General features: G+C 41.7%; 3 protein-coding genes across 4 annotated transcripts; 2 read left to right on the top strand and 1 right to left on the bottom strand.

Annotated features, from left to right (window-relative positions):
• The first annotated feature begins 938 nt into the window (after positions 1–938).
• Positions 939–6,122, top strand: LOC110056532 (LON peptidase N-terminal domain and RING finger protein 2-like). The gene is made up of 2 exons (XM_020763039.2): positions 939–2,714; positions 4,537–6,122. Exons 1-2 carry the CDS (start codon positions 1,306–1,308, stop codon positions 5,195–5,197), a joined length of 2,070 nt encoding a protein of 689 aa, XP_020618698.2. The 5' UTR covers positions 939–1,305; the 3' UTR covers positions 5,198–6,122.
• A 3,670-nt stretch (positions 6,123–9,792) lies between these two features.
• Positions 9,793–14,975, top strand: LOC110056541 (LON peptidase N-terminal domain and RING finger protein 3-like). Its single transcript, XM_020763047.2, has 2 exons — positions 9,793–11,628; positions 12,987–14,975. The coding sequence occupies exons 1-2, from the start codon at positions 10,328–10,330 to the stop codon at positions 13,699–13,701; spliced, it is 2,016 nt and encodes a 671-aa protein (XP_020618706.2). The 5' UTR covers positions 9,793–10,327; the 3' UTR covers positions 13,702–14,975.
• Positions 14,588–18,661, bottom strand: LOC110056584 (uncharacterized). Of its 2 annotated transcripts, none has more exons than XM_089278874.1 (3): positions 18,555–18,661; positions 17,215–17,325; positions 14,588–16,536 (listed from the first exon to the last, which is right to left on the bottom strand). In XM_089278874.1, the coding sequence occupies exons 2-3, from the start codon at positions 17,315–17,317 to the stop codon at positions 15,533–15,535; spliced, it is 1,107 nt and encodes a 368-aa protein (XP_089135000.1). In that variant the 5' UTR covers positions 17,318–17,325; positions 18,555–18,661; the 3' UTR covers positions 14,588–15,532. The 2 variants fall into 2 exon arrangements, with proteins under 2 accessions (XP_089135000.1, XP_020618756.2); XM_020763097.2 differs by lacking the exon at positions 18,555–18,661 and adding an exon at positions 17,714–17,858 and having other exon boundaries at positions 17,215–17,326.
• Positions 18,662–18,818: the final 157 nt, after the last annotated feature.

Here is an 18,818-nt window from a genome sequence, read left to right as displayed (position 1 = left end):
ATAGCGGCTGCCAGAGGCGCCAATGTATGCTTTCGGTTCGACCTTGTTGAGCTGCGTCGTTGCTGTACTTTGCGACGGCGATTAGCCACGACAATATTATTATTATTATTATTATTATTATTATTATTATTATTATTATTATTATTATTATTATTATTATTATTATTATTTTCTCAGTCCGCCGGGGCTCTCCTCACTTCCCGCCATTTTCCCTTCTCTCAGACTTCTCGTTGTATTTCCCTCCTGTAGCCTTCTCTTTCAAATGATCCTACTGAATCCATGCTGCCATTATCTCTGCGGAAGTCGACATCTTACGAATTTATGCGAGAAAATACAGAAAGTGAGGGAGTTAATTATCCTAAAAACCATCTCGCAGACCCCCCCCCCCCCCCTCCACTCTCCCCCACCCCAACTCTTTTAGCGATCGTATTTTCTTTCTGAAATTCAGCTTCGGTTAATCGAGGTAACTTTATTCTTTATTATTAACTGTATTATTGGTCGCACCAACCATCACCGGAAATCGTTTTACAAACATGCTTACTAGCGTATGGATTCCCTCACTTTCAATTGTTTTCCTTTCCTTGAAAAAGTTGACCGGAAACGATTTTTTAATCGTGGGAGGGCTGTCGGATATTTGAATAATTATATTTTACCACTAAACGTGCGTTCGCGCGTGAGTAGTTATGTAACGTAATAAACATTACCGGTTAGCAGTGGAAATGAGTATTGCCAATTTAATTGCTTGGTGAATCGTGCGAAGTTGTTCTATACAATCAGAGCTTTTCTTAACAACTCTTTTGAGTCTAAAATAAGCTGACACGGGAAAATATATTGTCACACTAATAGTTTTCCACGTGGTTGCGTGTGTATTCGCACGTGGTCCGGCTGGTTACGTAACATGATAATAACACCAACTGAATGCCGGTATATAACCAGAGACAAGCTATTGTGTCATTGTTTCTAGGAAAAAGTAAATTCTGCTCTCCCGTTGTCAGACGGTATAAATGTAGTTTAGGTATTACGCCAATCACCTCAATCTCCAACTGACTGCGCGGAGTTTCAGTGTCTGTTGACTGTGAGCTGAAATTTATGTCCTGGCACGGGCTCTATGTTTCTCCTCTTCAAATGTAAAGGTTCGAGGGAAAATTTAAACGTCAATTGAATTGTTTTCTGTCCGTTCTTCCTATCGCTGGAGTTGAACCTGTTCATCGGTAACTATACGCCGTTTACATGTGGCGAGTGTGGGATATTCACCGTTCAGGTACAATTTACCGCAAATTTCCTTTGGAAGACAATTTCTAATCAATGGAGGAAACCAGTGTTGTTCAAAAATCCCGTCGTCGATCGACAGAATGGAAAGCGAAATACGACATTCTACCTGATGTCAGTCGGCATGTGTCTTGCGGAAACTTTGAGATTAAGTCGCCATGTAACGAATCAATAGACTCTATTGCTAATGCTTTGGTAGACTCTCAAAAGCAAGCTGTAATGAATGAAAAATCCGTTGGTTTCGTGGATCAAAAAGAAGATAATATATTTCACTGTGCACTCTGTAGTGGTCTCTATGTCGAACCTGTTACGTTAGACTGTGGACACACGTTATGTAAGAGCTGCATTTTGCCTGGCAAAGCTTCTGTCCAAGTCATCGATTGTAAGCAATGTGGTGTGACAAACCATGATAACGATATCGCTGTGAATGTACTAATGACTGATCTGATACAAAAATGGTTTCCGCGAAAGTACGATGAAGAAGTGAAGAAGTTGGAGAAAGTTCGACGTGAATTACGGGGAGACAGAGAAAACGTCGTAGAAACTTTGTCCGGTGTCCTGAGAAACAACCCTCGTCACATTACAGCGTTAAAGTGGCGAAGTCATGCCCTCTTAAAACTGGGACTGCACAAGCAGGCTTTAGGAGACGCCGAATTAGCCTGCGATCTACGACCGTTTCTTCCCAGCGTTTTTCATCAGAGAGGAGAGGTTTTGTTTGCCATGGGTAAATACGAGAAAGCTATCCAAAGTCTGGCACGCGCCTTAGCTCTCGAGCGTAACCATAGCACGGAATATCGATTGAAATTGCTTGCCTATCTTAATCGTTTTCTGACCTCTGATATTGACAGCCCGAGAAAAGAAGACTTACTGCTGAAGCGTACTAAAAGTTTTGTAACCACAGAATGTAACACCTACAAGTGGTATCCAAAGTTCAAAGCGCTTAGTGATCAAGATGATAAGGAGTCGCACGCCGAACTCCGAAATGAACTGCAAAACGGAAGAAACTTGGAGGAAACAGTTGGTCCCCCAATTGAACCTTTACTGGAGAACAGGTCATCGTTAAAGCGTTCCTTCGAAGCCGACGACGGAGAACAGTCTGCTCGATCAAAGCGGTTAAAAGTCTCACGGGAAAGTGAAACGAGCTGCAGTGGTCCCAGCGAAGCCGCTGTTATGAGCGATAAGGAAGATTTGGAATGCAAAATCTGCTACGACGTATTGTATGAACCAGTGACCACTGTGTGTGGACACACCTTCTGCCGAGAGTGTTTGTTACGAGCCCTGGACTACAAACCTGAATGCCCATGTTGTCGCCGTACGCTCAATTGTGAAGTTCAGAGAAACACTGAAATCACAAGAGTTGTGAAAGAGATTGTGGAAAACCTGTGTCCTGATGAATACGCTGAGAGGAAAATGAGTTTCTCTGAGGAGGAAGCGCGTTGGAAAGGGTGAGTGTGTGGTCAAGATTTTTCCGGTTAAGGAATGTTGTGATTAACGAGTAGCTGCTGCGATGATAATTAGACAGATATTGAGGTGTTTGCTAAACTAAATATCTCATTTTTGTGTTTTTTTATCTTCTAATTGAAATGGCATCGATATTTAGTTCACTCATCGAGGCAATAGTGACCAATACTGGAGACTGTCGATACTGTACACGGGGTTACGTAACATGTAAACTGATCATTGTTTAAAGTCGTGTAAGGCCTTTTTCCCTGAACGTTTACGATTTCTTTTTGGCATCTATTTTTTCCTATGACGTTTACCCTCTAGTGCTGACATTTTACAGTAACGACGTGATTATGTTATATGCTCGGCAGTCAGAAATTTTCACAGATGTACGAAGGAAAGTCTAACATTAAAAACAATTCTCTTGACGGTAATCTATGTAAGTGCTTCGGCATATCAAGCGATTGAAAGCATGTTGGTTTATCCCTAGCTTGAGCATTCTGAGAAATCGCTATGTTTTCGACTCTGTGTATTGGAGGGTGGGAAAGAGTTAACGCGTGACACGTGATGTGGAAAAAAACGTGATCCGTGAATTTATGATAAAAACCGTTGTTAAAGGTAGCTCAAAGAACATGTGAAAATGAAAATATCTGTCAAAATTTTTAATTTTTTCCGACGGACACTTAATGATCGGACGCCAATTATTGTCCAATGTTTAAGTATAGAGGCACAAGAATGTTCATTTCTATCTACTGAAACTGGACAAATGGCAACTTTACTAAATAAGTCAGATCTCTGACCCACTATTTTCCCGGCGTTATGTAAGCGGTGAACGTCGCAGGTATACAAGGACATCACAATGAACAAGTTTTGTTCTTTTTCTCGGCTGCAATGGACAATCAGAGATCAGGAGGGTTTTCTTCATCTTTTCAGCGGTTCCCTTGTAATAAATGTACTCATATTTTTACTGGCCTGCGACGAAATATTGAAAGCTATTATTCACGAAGCTCTTAATTAATCTGCCATTTGCAATGGTCATGTTGAGACAAAAACTGTCAATCTATTTCAAGCTTCTATTGAAATCTTTCTTAAAGCGATCTTAGTCTTTTGTCAAAGGCTATTGTGCAATTCCCACGACAGCCGAGCATTTATATTATTTGCGGTAAAAACAAACTAAAGAACAAAACAGAAAATACGTTATGTAAGGCTTTACGTAACATAATTCCCGTGATTATTCCGCGTTGAACATGCCGTACAGCTGGTGTCAGGTCAACCGAATATTACTTTGAATGTGGAATATATTTATTTTTGGACATCTTTTCTTCTAGTGCTTTGTTTATATTATGGGTATTCAAATGGCAATGAGTGAAATAAGGAAATAATTTAACGCACGCTTTGTCAAAATCCTAATAACTTCGTGAGCTGCACGCATTAGAATTTGACAAACGCTAGGGAAGTTTTTTGTTATTTCAGCAGTATGCCATTTGATTACCTTTTAAATAGTGGGTGACTTTCCTAGTTCCTGCTATGGCAAAGCCGGCGTGTCCAAATTCCTCCGGTTTGAAAAGCGTTTTCGAAAAGCTCCGTTTTCGTGACGGATTAGTGTGGACGGAAGGCCTAACTAGAGGAAAAACGCTCCGTTTTCAAATTGCCCCGGCGTAATGTGGACGGAACCTACCTGTACTTATACAGTGTACGTTAACTGATTTAAGTGGACTTCTTTTATTGTTCGGAGCTTTTGTAACTTTGTTTCCTTGAGAGCTTTGTCGCAGGGAAGGAAGGAACTTTGGATGTGGCTTATATCAGTTTTTAATCTCGTTTCAGAGCTGGTGTTGATGATGATGTTGAAGTGCCCATATTTGTGTGCTTGTTGGCATTCCCAAGTCTCAAGTACCCTCTGCACATCTTTGAACCCAAGTACCGGCTCATGATTCGTCGGTGCGTAGAGCTAGGCTCCCGGATGTTTGGAATGTGCGCCAATACTGATGACCCGGACAAGAGCCACGCGGATTACGGAACCATGCTTCACATTGATAACATCAACGTCTTACCTGATGGGCGCTCCATCATCCAAACAACAGCCGGAGGAAGGTTCCGCGTTGTCTCACGATCAACTAGGAATGGGTATAACACTGCAAAGGTAGAATGGATGGACGATGACCGCCCTAACCCGTCCACTGAGTTACAAGACCTCGAGATGTTAAATGCCGATTGCTATAAAATGTTAGAACTTTGGTTCAACAGTTTGGCGCCTATACAACAGACCTGTATTTCAAACGCTATTGGTCCCATGCCCAGTCTTGAGCCGGAAAACCTGGTCAGTCGTGACGGTCCGTCATGGCTTTGGTGGGCGCTGGCGGCTGTCCCACTTCAGGATAAAGCAAAACTCATCATTGTGTCGATGACGTCATTGGCTGAGCGGCTTCAAAGCGTTCGTCGATTTTTAGAACTCCTTTTAAGGGTGAAATACCATGTGACGGAATAAACAGTGCAGAACACTGCTTGGCCGTACATCATGTCTTTAAGCCTTCTGCAGTATAAATCTTTCGAGGAATTCGTGACTCGTTCAAGTGATCAGTACCGATTTTCTCCTTTAGATATAAACTCAAGATCAGACTGATTAGAGCAATTTTTTTCAATTTATTTATTAATATTTAATTATTTATTAGTAAATTTTTATTTGCTTTTACTTTTGAAACAGTCATTTCATAAGAATAGCAAAAAATGAGCAGAAACGTGAAATTTTCATGAATCAGTATCAATGAATAAGCAGCTTAAAATGTAATGAAACCAGTGTGGAGTATTTTAAAGTTAATATGGATAGGCAGAGAGTTGTTTTTACTTGTGTTACGATTTTAGCCTAACAATGCGAGTGTCATCTGACGGAGTACAGTCTAGTCTAAGAGCCAGAAGATTTTCTAGCAAAGAATGCCCAGCTTTTTGGGTTTTATTCTCTAGAAAACATATCACACGGAATTTTCGCATAGCACTTTGTGAAGGTACTATTAGTGCCCAAAACGTCAGCTTAACAAACTCGCTAGGGTGGGTAATTTACAGTTGCCAGTTTCAAATTGATGAACAGCGAAGTGTTTACTTATGACCCACCGACTTAGCCCAACAGGTCCTTTAGCGAATTAGCAACTGGTAATTTTAGTTCATGATTTTTAGTTGTCGTCTGAAGCAGCTTAAGCCCTGAATCAGGGAGTTTACAGTTGATGCATATCTTAGATTTTCTCCATCAAGATCATTTTTCCCAACCATATTACTCGGAGTTTTGAAGACGCTTCAGTGACCACGGGAAAATTTTGTAAATCGCCGATCGCGAATTACTGTAAAAGTAGTTACGTAGCATCATTAGTTTTCCAACCGTATTCATAAGAAAATTATCAAGTGTTTTCGATAATATTTAATGCTGTCTACCATGCTCTTTAGGCCTAAGATAATCCTTCTCAAGGTCATTTTAGATCGTTCCCTGGCCTAGTTCTAAACGTCCTTTCCAATAATTCTTCCCTGGCCTGCTGATTTCGCTCTAGACTACGAGTAGTCCCTCTTTCGCTTAGTCCGTCGTGCGTAACGCGAAAGAAAACCGCGAGAGAAAAATGACCGCGCGAAATCCTGGGGGCGAGGAGTGGCGAAGGGATTTCGCGCGGCCATTTTTGACTCGCGGTTTTCTTTCGCGTCACGCAACGACGGAGTAAGCGAAAGAGGGACTACTCGTAGTCTAGTTTCGCTCACGCTCGCAATTTCGAATTCGTCCCTCGAACATTCGCTTGAGGGGCCGAAGATAAAAGCAAAGGTCGACTTGTTGCAAGTCTATCCCTGGGGCCCGTTTCTCGAAGGTCCCGAAAAGCCGTAGCAAAACCTCAAACCTTTTGACTACGGAGCCGTTTAATTAATATATTCTCAATACGAACAGAGATTCTCTTCATACAAGAAGTTTCAGGTGTATACATAGCCGTTCGGGGAAGGGGCCCGCGCTCCTCCCTCTTTTCGGGGAGGAACGTAGACCGGACACGAGAGAGCGGCGGAAATCAAGCCTAGTGTATACACCTCTCTGTCTTTAAATACCGATTAACTAAAAATGGCTTTTCGGGCCTGAAAAGATTCCGTTACTTAACACGTTATTTTACGCGTTACTCTATGTGCGTAATAATAAACAAAGGAAATTTAGGGACGGCTTTTGTCTGCTAGTCCTTACGCTAGCTGTCCATACATCCCCTCTGTTTTACTTTACACACGCATAGGGTCAGTATAATTCACAACCGTCGAGGGGCTTGAAATAACTGACAGTGGAAATCCTCAACGTACACAGCTTTACTACACGCGTGTCTGGGTACCATGTTATAGGAGTGGCCCCTTCACCTTTTCTTTAGTACCTCTTGCTCGGTTGTTATTGGTACACAATCAACTGAAGTTTTAGACGTTATAGGGCATCTCTTATAGCGGACATCCTCAGGACCGTTATTTGATGTCCGTAATAGCGAGAGACCGCAATAGTGGAGTGTGAAAAAATGACCCAAGTGCCACATATAACGTCAGTACTGCTATAACTTTTTTAAGATTTCCAGTTTCTTTTATTTAAATTAGAATTTAAATTTGAAGTACCCATTTACCTGCAAACATAATCGTACAATATACAGTCAAACCTCTCCATACGGACACCTCTCTAAAACGGACAGTCTCTTACCACATGCCGACAAAATTCTCATACATTTCCTCTGAAAACAAACCTCTATAAAACGGACCCTCTCTAAAACGGAAAACGGACACTAAATCTCGACCCCAGGGAGCAAATTAATACTAGACTAGGAGAAGTCCCTCTTTCGCTTATGCACCAGTCAAAGTAAATCCCCGTCCCCCACCAACCCGGTAATAGGCGGGGACTTGGACGAAAGGACTCGAAAAAATGAGCCACTGTCCCCACCCCCAGGGAAGTACTTTCATTCCAATGTCCTCGCTCTGTCCCCGCCTACCAGCGAAAGTATATGCTGAGGCTCCAATTTTATTTGGTTCAAAATGTTTGAAACCGGTTTGGGATGGCAAGCAAGAACTAAGGAGGAAATAGATTAAAAACAACAAGTTAGCTACTCGTGTCTCTCTCCGCCATTTTAGTTGCCTTATAGGCTGGTCCCAGTCTCTTTGCAACACACAGTTCTAGACTCCAAGCCTCCATCCAGTAGAGAAATTCCCCGGTTCGGATACGTTGGGATACCGAGGGAGCAATATCCCATATCACGATAGCCGCCATGATGGTTTTCGTATTATAATTAGCCACGCTGTCCGCCAGGGAACAAATATTGAAATGGTTCCCATTTAATTATTCTGAAAATCGGCTCGCCTAAATGGTAAAGTATCTACACCAAAATCACTTTTGGGAGCCAAGTTATAAAATAATGATTTTATTATTAATTTTAAGTTGGAAAAAGTTTCTTGGTAACTTAACTTAACTACGCGAGCCGTTTTGTTTTTACAAAAGCGCCAAAATTCTGTAAAACTTGGAATATCTTCACCCCAATACTGAAACCAAAGCATGGATATGGAAAAAATTATCAAGAAACAGGTGAACTGATTTGCCGATTTTAGCTTGTTTGCCCCTCCAGAAATCACGTCAACAAACTTGGTGGTCATCGTGAATAAGGCCTACTCGCAGCCTAAACTCATACAAATTTAGCCTCTTTGTTACGGACACTCCGGGAACCAGGTGTCAATAACTTGCGGTATGTACCATTTCTAGTCGGTGCCGGGGGCTACACAAATATTGTCATTCATTCAGGTAAGTTCCTAGGTGCAGTATTTCGTTTTGTTCCAAAATTCGCACGTACAACATGTAACTGAGAAGAACAATAAAGTTGATCAATTTCAAGTTCAAGTCAAGTCATTTTTATTTAGGCAGGGTGGCCCATCAGCCATAAGCTGATCGACGCTAGAGTGCACAGACATGAAATTCTTTTTGAAAAATGTTGCTAATTGTCACACTTTTAAGGATTTTAATTTTAATATTTTAGCCCCACAAATAATCAACAACAGATCTGAGACTTTAATCCGATTGTTTAACTATTAACTTAATTTAACAAAATTATATCTTTTATACGAATGAGTTTTAATCCCTCAATGGTAGCTTCTTTATTATTCCTAGCATTTGTATCTTTTCATTTAGCACACGACCCCGCAAGCTTGTTAGCTTTGAAATTTTTCATCGTGTATAAATAAAGGTTGTACGTATGTATACCCCCCCTCCCCTCCCCCATTTTGTGGACGAGTAATGAGACAACAAAGGATGTATAGTTTTCGTCATGTAGTATTAGATTTGTTCAGTTTGCAAACATTGGAAAAAAGTTACAAGTACTAACGGTGCCGCGATTTAAACTTTAGGATCAGCTTTTTATGTTGACAAACAGCTTATGTTGGTGTTTACGCGCTGATGATTAAAAAACATGATCACGTCAGGCAATGATTTAGCAAAAATTAAATAAGCACCCCCCCTCGATTAAGCGCCCCCTCGAATAAGTGCCCCGGGTGCTTACGGTAGCCCTTATCTCTATTCTTTTCTCGCTGTTTCTCAACATAGCCTCCTCGCGTAAACGAACTTTGTAGTAACGCAATAAACGTGACGTTAGTCTTTTTTGCAGGCGTTTATTTGACCGGTACGTCACAGGCGGAAACGGGGGAGACGGCGAGGGAGAGGTGGAGGAAGTTTTTCTTTCCCCTTACCCTTTCCCCTATGCACCTCCGATCCGACGCAGGCTAAATTATTTTAAAACGGCTGCAAAGGAGACTTGCGTGACGTTTGAGCGCGTTGAAAGACCAAAACCGTCGGGAGGACAACAAACACTGAAATGATGTAAACACACACTAACAAAAGTTAACTAGCGAAGTGAGATTTCAAATCAATTTTTAACGATTGAAAACTCATTTGTTAGTTAGAATTTCGGGTCGATAATACGAAATAGTCGATGTCAAGGTTCGGAACGTGATGTGGAAACAAACGTGTTTTGCACTAAATACGTCATTTTCTATCGATATCGGCTGCAACTGTCGCAAAGTTTTAAAACATGTTTTAAAATCCTACGACAGTTTTTTTTTTTTTTTTGACGTATACAACGATCGTAAGCGAGTTGTAGGTTTGATTTACACGAAACAGCTAGTGTTGTAGGCCTGTCGTAAGATGCGACAAAGTCGTACCGTGTACATTGGCCCTTAGTAAAACCTATGGACCTCTTGTTTGTTATATAACAGTCAAAATCGCAAAGAGAAATTAATACACGGAAGGGGTGGGTAACAGGCCTGAAAGGACAGGTAAGAACGAAGGAAAATCTCAATACAGTTGTAACCAAAGGATACTGTTTTTTGTTACAACGTTATTGTCTTAATACACGTAAAATCCCCAAATAATGACCTTTTAAACAATTCCGCAGTTATCACAGGGGTCTAGTCAGGAGTGTTCAGAAAGTGTGACTCTTCAGCACGCAACCGGAAATGAGCGCTGGTATGTTATGAAACGTTTTTCTGTTTTGTCAACTGTTAGTTACTAGTCTCGATCAGTTCCATATTCTTACGGATTTTACATAAATTTCGCACTTCTTGATGATTCCTAACTACTTAGGATCACTTTCAAATGGACAAAGAAGAATTCTGCCGTCGATTTAAGAACTGGAAAACCGAAGATTTACTGAACATTTTACGGAGCGCAGAAAAGCTGTCGGAAATATCCACTCAACATGGACCGCTCGAAGAACTTTTGCTGTCGTATTTTATGGTTTTTCAGAACGGAAATGTTGTACGAGATCATCTGTGTTCGCTCGTCGATGCACTGATGGATCACGGAGCTCGCAATGTGAAGAAAGAACTAGATAGGAAGATGAAGCAACTCAAAACAACACCAAAGAGTCCGTTTAACTGTCCATGCTGTGATTGTGTGTTTGAAAATCCAAGCACACTAAGCTGTGGCCATACCATTTGCCAGTGTTGCCTTCAACGGAAGTCTGACACGATCGACGCGGGATGTCCCGATGGAAATATTACTATCTGTCCCCTTTGTGGGAATCATTACAATGATTTGGAAGCATTGTCTGTGAATATTGTATTGTCAGACATAATCAGGACACGTTTCCCTGAGAAAGCAAAACATGCCGAGGCAAAGAGACTCGGCAAAAGCCATTTAAGTTGCCAAGCCCCGGAAGACGCAGTGGAAAGTTTTTCAGTCGCTCTACACATCTGCCCAAAAGACTATGAATGCCTTTGCCTGCGAAGCGATGCTTATTGGCAGTTAAAGCTTTATTATTTGGCCCTGAGGGATGTCAACAATGCTTGCACCTTACGACCGGATCTGCCAGATGCTTTTAACAGAAAAGCGAAAATTTTGACCAAATTACGGAAATTCGACGACGCTGTGTTAGAGTACTTGCGCTTCGCTGTGCTGGCTCCGTCGGAGTCTCGACGGAATGAATTAACCGAAAGCTTGGTTAAGCTGTTTAGTTCACCTGAGGTGTCACGACTCGAACATAGGATTATCGCCCGAAAGTTTGCGAATATTTTAATCGCGAACGAACAATATGAAACAACTGTTGTAGATGCAGGTAGCTCTTCCGAAGAACGAAGCACTGATGATCAGGCGTCTACTGAAATCAGCGACGAGAAGCAGAAAGTCAACGTTGGCGAATTAAAATGCAGTGTATGCGGCCGTTTACTTTTTCGCCCCATAACAACCCAATGCGGCCATACCTTCTGTCAGGAGTGCATGAAAGAACGTTTTGAATATGGGCCGAAGTGTCCAAGATGTGGAAGAACTATGAATGATTCAACTGAAAAGAAGAGGAACGTAACAGTGGTGCTAGAAGAATTACTTAAGACTCATCTTGAGGCGCAGTACAGGAAGAGGGAGGAACTGCATGCAAAGAAAGTGGAAAAGTGGAGCAGGTAAACTCACCTATCTTGAAATTGTTTAAAAACTGTGACAGACTGCTTGCAGCCCCATTTTCTCTCTAAGCTCAACGAGAACTTGATACGTTACGGGCCATTACAGGCTCCGAAAACGAATTATTTCGAGAAGAAGGGTCTGAAAGCAGATCTGTTATCCCAGAGCAACATAGTTGCAGCAAGAATAATAACGTCGTCTTTGTTAAATTTCCCGCCTTTACAACCAGGAGACAAAATCCAGTAGTGATCATGTTTTGGAGAAGAATAAGATAATGACCTTATTCGTCAGGATGGTTTCCCTGCTTTGATGCAAATTAGCCATGTGCTCTGTCGGGGAAAGGGGCGGGGGGGGGGGGGGGGTGGAAGGAAACACTGGCAAAAAGTAGACAGTAGTTGGAAAATTGTTTTGCGGTTTGTTCCTATAGTGAGCATTTGTTGAGACCATATCTAAGAGCAAAATTTCTTCTCACTTTTTGGTTTTACATATGTTCCGAAATGGCCTAAATTTGGGAAAATTTTACACTACAATACTAAAAACATGGCAAGGCTAATTATTATAAGAAACCGGATGTCATCATGTGGTTTGCCGATTTCAACTCATTTCCCCCTCTACCCCGAAATTATGTGCCTAATTTACATTATTATAAGAAACCAAGTATGGCGGCTATCGTAGTCTATCCCAATCTCTTTCTCAGAGTCTTTGTTCCCCTTGACCAACGGTCGGAAAACGAGAGCTCTGGGCATTCTCGTCCCCAGAGCCGACAATCCTTCTGGCCTGCGGCAGGGATCGAGAGCTCTGGCCGGACCCGATTTTCTGAGTATGCGCAGAGTATTCGTTTCGTATTCTCAGCCAATCCGATTTGCCAGATTTGACGGGAAGTCCGTTAATCGCGGACTTTCGGTTTTGGACCAGCCCAGAGCTCTCGATCCCTGCCGCAGGAAAGAAGGATCGTGGGCTCTGGGGACGAGAATGGAGCTCTGGGAGCAACCATTTCAGGCATGCGCCATAGATGCAGACTGCGCTGTGAAACCGGATGGGCAGAATCACCAGAATTCGGTTATTTCAAAATGGTTCCTCCTAGAACTCTCGTTTTCCGATCGCTGGTCAAGGGGAACGAAGACTCTGGGAACGAGATTGAGTCTGTCCACAAACGTTTTTCTTTCCTGTGATTTCGTTTTTTTCGTCAAGGCGCGTGCGAAAGCTTTGCGTTTTGGTTCGTTCGTATTCCACGCGTCAGGTTAATATTTTGCTAAGCTTGCGCTCTCGACGAACTCGAGTCAATATAGAGGGTCTGTGGACAGACTAAGGCTATCATGACAAAGGTCTAATGACAATGTCTCTTGTGTTTCGTTTCCAGGATTGGTATCGACCAGAGCGTGGAGATCCCAATATTGGTTAGTACAATAGCCATGCCGCAAGGAAGGGTTCGCCTGACGCTCTCTCATCCCTGCCATCGGATCATGGTGAGGCGCTCTGTTGAATGGGGTTCCCGGATGTTCGGAATTTGTTTGCATAATGTAGAGAAAGGTTTCACTGATTATGGAACTGTGGTCGAGATCCAAGCGACTGAAAATTTTCCGGGTGAAAAGATGGTAGTCCAAGCAATTCCTAAACAAAGATTTCACGTTCTTTCGCGTGGTGTAGTGGATGGTTGTCCTGTAGCCAAGGTGGAATGGCTTGAAGACTTGAACATCGATGATCCCGAGAAGATCGTTCATTTGAAGTGGCGCAACTCGATGAGCCATGTTATGCTAAAAAGGTGGGTTGCCGGATTACCTTTTGACGAAAAGGCTTGCATTGAACATGCGTTAGGGCCCATACCGCCTTGCGACAACCACATGCTTCTGTCGCCGCACGGACCTCCTTGGCTGTGGTGGGCTATGGCGGCAGTACCACTTCAGTCACAGGAAAAACTAAGAATTCTAGTTATGCCAAGTGTAGCCGACAGGTTACAAAGCCTTCAGAAGTCCCTCGACTCACTGCTGCAATTAAAGAAAGACAGGAAGCCTAGTGATGCGAACGAAGAAGTTACACGCGTGAAATGCACTGCGCCATGCACCTCCTTGGGTTAAACGCCGTTTCTTTGGAGTTTTTGGATAAAGGCAACCATAGATGTAACGCTGACTTCAAACGACAACGACTACTGTTTCAAAGAACCCCTGACTTTTATCCGTATCGCTACGAAGCCCCAGTCGGTTGTGACTAAGAAGCCCGTTCTAATGGCGACATTCCTGTCATCCATACTGTTACAGTTATCAATGAGGTTAAATCCATTATTTTTAGAGCGACGATTTTATCACTAGAAGTAGTCTCAGTTCCTCGAAAATTCCAGTGAAATACGACAATCGTAAGCCGAAGTTTAGGGTTTATATTGGAAGAAACCGTCCTTGTCACAGGTAGAAAGGTGCTGGGTAGTTTTACTAGCGTTTATAACAGGGTTCGTACTCTTTTAAGCTCTTCAAATTCCATGACCTTTTCCATTTTTTCACGACCTTAAGTGTAGCTGTCGCTTAATAAAATTTTCAAAACTATCCTTGTTTAAGGATATTTAAGACAAAAACTCAGTTCCACACACAGACAAGAGATAAAATTGGGGCCAAGTTGCTCTTTTTTTTTTTTTGTTAACATTACCCATGCAAATACTTGTTTCTCTGTCTATGACATGTGCAGGGATGAACGTACCAGGCTTAACTTTTATTTCCCATGACTTTCCACGACCAACAATTCAATTTTATGACTTTCCAGGCCTGGAAAACGAAATTCTTGAATTCCACGGCTCTCCAGCTTTTTCGATGACCCTTGCGAACCCTGTTAAAAGTAACTGAAGAATCTGGCTGGAATTCTTTCACGCAAAACCAAGCATGTTATCAACAATTCAAAATTCGCACCAACGGCTGCAATAAAATAAAAACAGACCAAAAAGCTGCAATAAAATACAAACAGACCAAACAGCTGCAATAAAATAAAAATAGACATCGTGGTCTCTTAATTATTTGATACGGAGGATACTACAATTTAATGTCTATTTGGGCACAACACGAAAAGTAATATTTATCATCAACAACAAAAATGGAAATATTTTATAAATGAGAGTTAATCGAGATGTTTGTAACTTGGAATAACAGAAGGAATGAGTTGGAAATGCTCATAACATTTGTAGGTTATTCAACAGTACACGTAGCATCTTTCTTCACTCGCGCTTGAGTAACTTGCGGCACGTGCAATGTAATACACTGTCTTTCGTGTTGATTTAATGAAAATATCATGGTAATATTATATTTGTGAAGTTGATCTCTACCTTATAGGGGTAGTATTCAAACTAAAAATAAAGCCATACTATTTCCAAGCTTTTCGCACTGGATGAACAACCCCCACCAGCCCCTCCATTCCATTTACCCTGTTGTAGCCTCCATAACTTATTTATTCCCCTTACACTCGTATACATGGGTTATTGACCAAGCATAAGGTCAAGATGGCTGGATATTGACTAAGTTTTTTCTACGCGTGTTCCGTCTCGGTCCATAAACACGCAAAACAAGAACGAGGCCAATATCCAGGCATCTTGACTGAAAAAGTTTCACAGCGAAGGATCGGTTCATCTCTCCCGCAACCGGAGTTAGGCATATAACAAATGGAGTTATCACAAATTTCGCAGGAGAAACAGGATAGTCAAAGACGTACTTATTACAAATGCATGAGATAGTGACAGTTTTTGTCTCTTCAGATATTTTTAGTAATCAACCAATCGATGAGTCTACACCATTTGGCATCGAAATGGTATATACAATCCTTCGAAATCGCGCACTGTAAGGTTTAATTTCTTTTGTTTAGTATTGTGGCAAGTAAAACCACTAACGAAGGGTGCATAGTCAAGATGAAAGGGTTGGTTCTAGTGTGTTATCTCTAAGATACGAAATGCCTGGATCTCTTCCCAGTAACTTTCTTGTAGTCCAAGTCCGAGAATGGTGAATCCACCAAAGCATCACGGGTAATCCCGTGATCGCTGGCAACCGAGTCATTCTCGTCAATTTCTCGCTCTAAGCTAGACACGGGTATATCCTCAATTTCCCCAGGGATTGCTTCTTTAAGCAAAGCCTTTTCTGTATCTTCTTTGCCCAGCAAGTCCCTCGTGTCTCCCTGTTTTGCAACCTTTTTGTCCTCATTGTCATTGTCGCTCTCACTGAATTCACTTTCATCGATTGTGAAGTCGTCTTTGAGAGCATCACGAATGAAGTTTTCTACTAGAGTGACGTTATCGCGAAATCTGTTGATGTTAAAAGGAATCTCGCTCCGTTTAGAAATTAGACTGTCAACCGACAGGTTGTCGATGTCACTGTCTCCATTCAGGCTCGCTGAATCACTTTTGTCGGTGCCTTGCTCGGCTTTCTTTGTCAGCAAAAACCCCTTCACATCGCGAATAAGAGAGAATAACTTCGTCTCAATCTTAGTGATTTCTTCGAGTTTTTGGTGCAGTTGACTTTTCAAGTCATCGCTGTCTGGAACACCTATAGGGCTACCAGGGCTGGCAGCGGCGTGATCTATGTGGCTTGCTATCTCCTGTTTTACAACCTCATCAATCAATTCCTTAGCTGTGACCATATGAGGTTTGCTCGGCGCATGCGCCTGATCTGCTTGTGCATGTTCTTGTTCTTTCTTCTTATGGAGTTTCGTCAAAGCTTCCTCCACTGCCTGGCGAATCCCAGCCTTGTCTGTGTAACTGTTCTCGACTTTTTCTCTGAGATCATCAGCAGTCAGCAACGTGTGTTCCTTGAACGCATCCATGATAGGAAATGCTCCTCGTTGGTGTGCATCGTCCTGTTGTAGTTTTTCTCTCAGCAAGCTGCTGCTGTCGTAGCTTGAACTGAAAAGGTCGTCACCAAGGCCGATATTAAGACCCAGTAGATCATCTGAAAGAATGAACACAAAGTTCAGTCAACTAATCGACACAATGATCCATATGCAGCTTGGACATGTCGGTAGCATCAAGCTCATCAATCGGGGAAACGACATTACAGCGTTAAAACATCAGACAAGTGATATTAGTATTACAAGAGTAACCCTTCGCGTTTACCCCTGTCCCCTCCCCGTGGGAAAAACAGCGAACAGCTAGTGACCTTGATCCTGAATCCTCTACACTGTAAAACTGGGATAGATTGGCTTACATTTCCTTGGCTTTGTATAACCAAATACTCGAGAATAGGCCTTGACGGCAGGAATCGCACTTAGTTTAGTGTTTTACACGTTGATCTGTTCTCCTACTAAACAATGTTCAGTCAACAAACAGGCTTCCAGTACCGTCCACTATTTGGCTATTCGGTTGTGTGCAGAACAGACGTCTTTTGAGTTTACCTTTATATTTTTATCGTAACAAGAAGGACTACTACTCGTTTGAGAAGGCGATGCATGTAGGTATAACTTCACATATTCCACTAAAGGTCTTTCTTTATGCGTACGTACTTTTGTTTTGAGCCACTGAAATCGTACTTTACTGCAAATGTTTTTCGCAGCTGTGTTTTCAACTCTGAAACAACGGGGGAAATGTCAGAAGTGAAGTAACAATGTCTTTCTCAGCAATTTTAACGAACCTTTTTTGGACGAATCTGATGACCACTCTGCGTTGACCACTGCAGTAATGTAAAAAGCTAAGCACAAAACAGTTGACATGATCCATGCATGGCTCCAGTACATTATGGATCCTTGAAGTGAAGTAAAGGATACAAATACTTTAAAGATTAGCTCCACTATGCATTGCATTGTAAAGTCAAAAGATGTAGATGTAAGATGAAATGTTTATTATTATTTTTTCATCCAGTTTATAATAATTACAACTGCCTGAGCCCTCCTGAGTATGGTTTAAAACCCGATGTCGCAAGTGTTTCTAAATTCGAGATTAAATCGGATGGAAGTCAGGGTCTAATGGAGCAATGGCCACTGAACACCTTCAAACATTTAGATTGTTAGAGAACCGAAACAAATTGTTTCATTCAAGTATTCTTTTCTCTCAGCTCTGAGAAATTGATTTAGGATCACGAAGACGCAGGAATTCTTTTTCTTGTCCTCCCAAAATTAAAGAAACATTCGTACCTTGTTGTAAATCGCAAGTTCAGGTTTTCTTGATCATCGGAATTTTGAAAAAGTCTTTCTTCTTTCTTCGTAACTTTTCTGTCAAAATGTTAGCGATTACAGATTTTTCCTAGAGTGAGTGTTAATAAATTAAACATATCGTTTTCTGGTGTTTTACTCTTGTGAAACGGGTACCAGCCAGTGAACAGCCACTTATTCCCGGCAATTCTATAGTAGTGATTGTCAGACCTTAGTAACGACAAACATCAAAGACAAATTTTGTTCTACGAAATACAACGTTGGCTGAATATAGATTGTTGTATTTCACGTCGCACTGAAAACGCGATCAAGTTCCCTGCCTCTCTATTCTTAAAGAAAGAGTGAGCGGCGATCGTTTGTTGAAAAATTAAACCTACGGAACTGGTATATTAGTTTAACAAGGATATTGACGCGAAAAACATCTATTATGTTGTCACGTGACTCATTTCTGATTGTCTTTCAAACCAGTGTTTCGGGGGAGTCTCTCGCTTGTGACTCCTAACTGAAAAACGTGGAGATCAATCAATCTAAAAGATTGATCAGAAAATATTTCGCAAAATTAGACATGTTGGATTAAAAAAGTTGCCCTTGAGATGTTTGAGTTATTCGCGAACAAAATTAAAAAACGTCAGAAATCAAAGGTACAAATCAGTAGCATTTTACCACTTTTCGAAACTAGCCAGCCAAGAACTTGTAGAAGTAGAAAGCTATGCCGTGTATGCTGGTCTGTGATCAGAGTGGTTTTCTCCTATAAAGACTACTTTTCGCGGTCAAAAGTCCCGCTAGACCTTTCATATCTCCAGCAGCTGCAGTGGTCTCTCACCTCATGCATAATCCCCATGGAGTATGTTGTGATAAGATTTCAAGCCTTCCCAATCTTCTTATGCAAGACTTAATTCTGAGAGTTGCCTTTTAACTGACAACAAAGAGTTGCCCCTTATTGTATGTATCAGTGTCGATGCCGCTCGTCTCTGAATGGGCCTTAGCTTCCACTCACCATCGCAACAAGCACGCAGTTTGTCGAAGACGCTTTACTCTGTTGGATATGAAAGCAAGAAAAGCCGAGCGGTAATCGATTCATTCACAT

This window comes from Orbicella faveolata, unplaced genomic scaffold (assembly GCF_042242905.1).
Source record: "Orbicella faveolata isolate gen_17 unplaced genomic scaffold, um_ofav_v1 contig_47, whole genome shotgun sequence".
In the NCBI taxonomy this organism is placed as follows: Eukaryota; Metazoa; Cnidaria; class Anthozoa; order Scleractinia; family Merulinidae; genus Orbicella; species Orbicella faveolata.
Note: the sequence above shows the minus strand (reverse complement) of the source record. Positions and strands in the feature narration are given on the sequence as shown.

Excerpts from the sequence above, each read along its gene's own strand:
- LOC110056532 (XM_020763039.2), top strand. The coding sequence starts at position 1,306 with ATGGAGGAAACCAGTGTTGTTCAAAAATCCCGTCGTCGATCGACAGAA. Across the intron at positions 2,715-4,536 it reads GAGGAAGCGCGTTGGAAAGG|AGCTGGTGTTGATGATGATG; the intron begins GTGAGTGTGTGG and ends ATCTCGTTTCAG.
- LOC110056541 (XM_020763047.2), top strand. The coding sequence starts at position 10,328 with ATGGACAAAGAAGAATTCTGCCGTCGATTTAAGAACTGGAAAACCGAA. Across the intron at positions 11,629-12,986 it reads AAAGTGGAAAAGTGGAGCAG|GATTGGTATCGACCAGAGCG; the intron begins GTAAACTCACCT and ends TTTCGTTTCCAG.
- LOC110056584 (XM_089278874.1), bottom strand. The coding sequence starts at position 17,317 with ATGTACTGGAGCCATGCATGGATCATGTCAACTGTTTTGTGCTTAGCT. Across the intron at positions 16,537-17,214 it reads ATCAGATTCGTCCAAAAAAG|ATGATCTACTGGGTCTTAAT; the intron begins GTTCGTTAAAAT and ends TCATTCTTTCAG.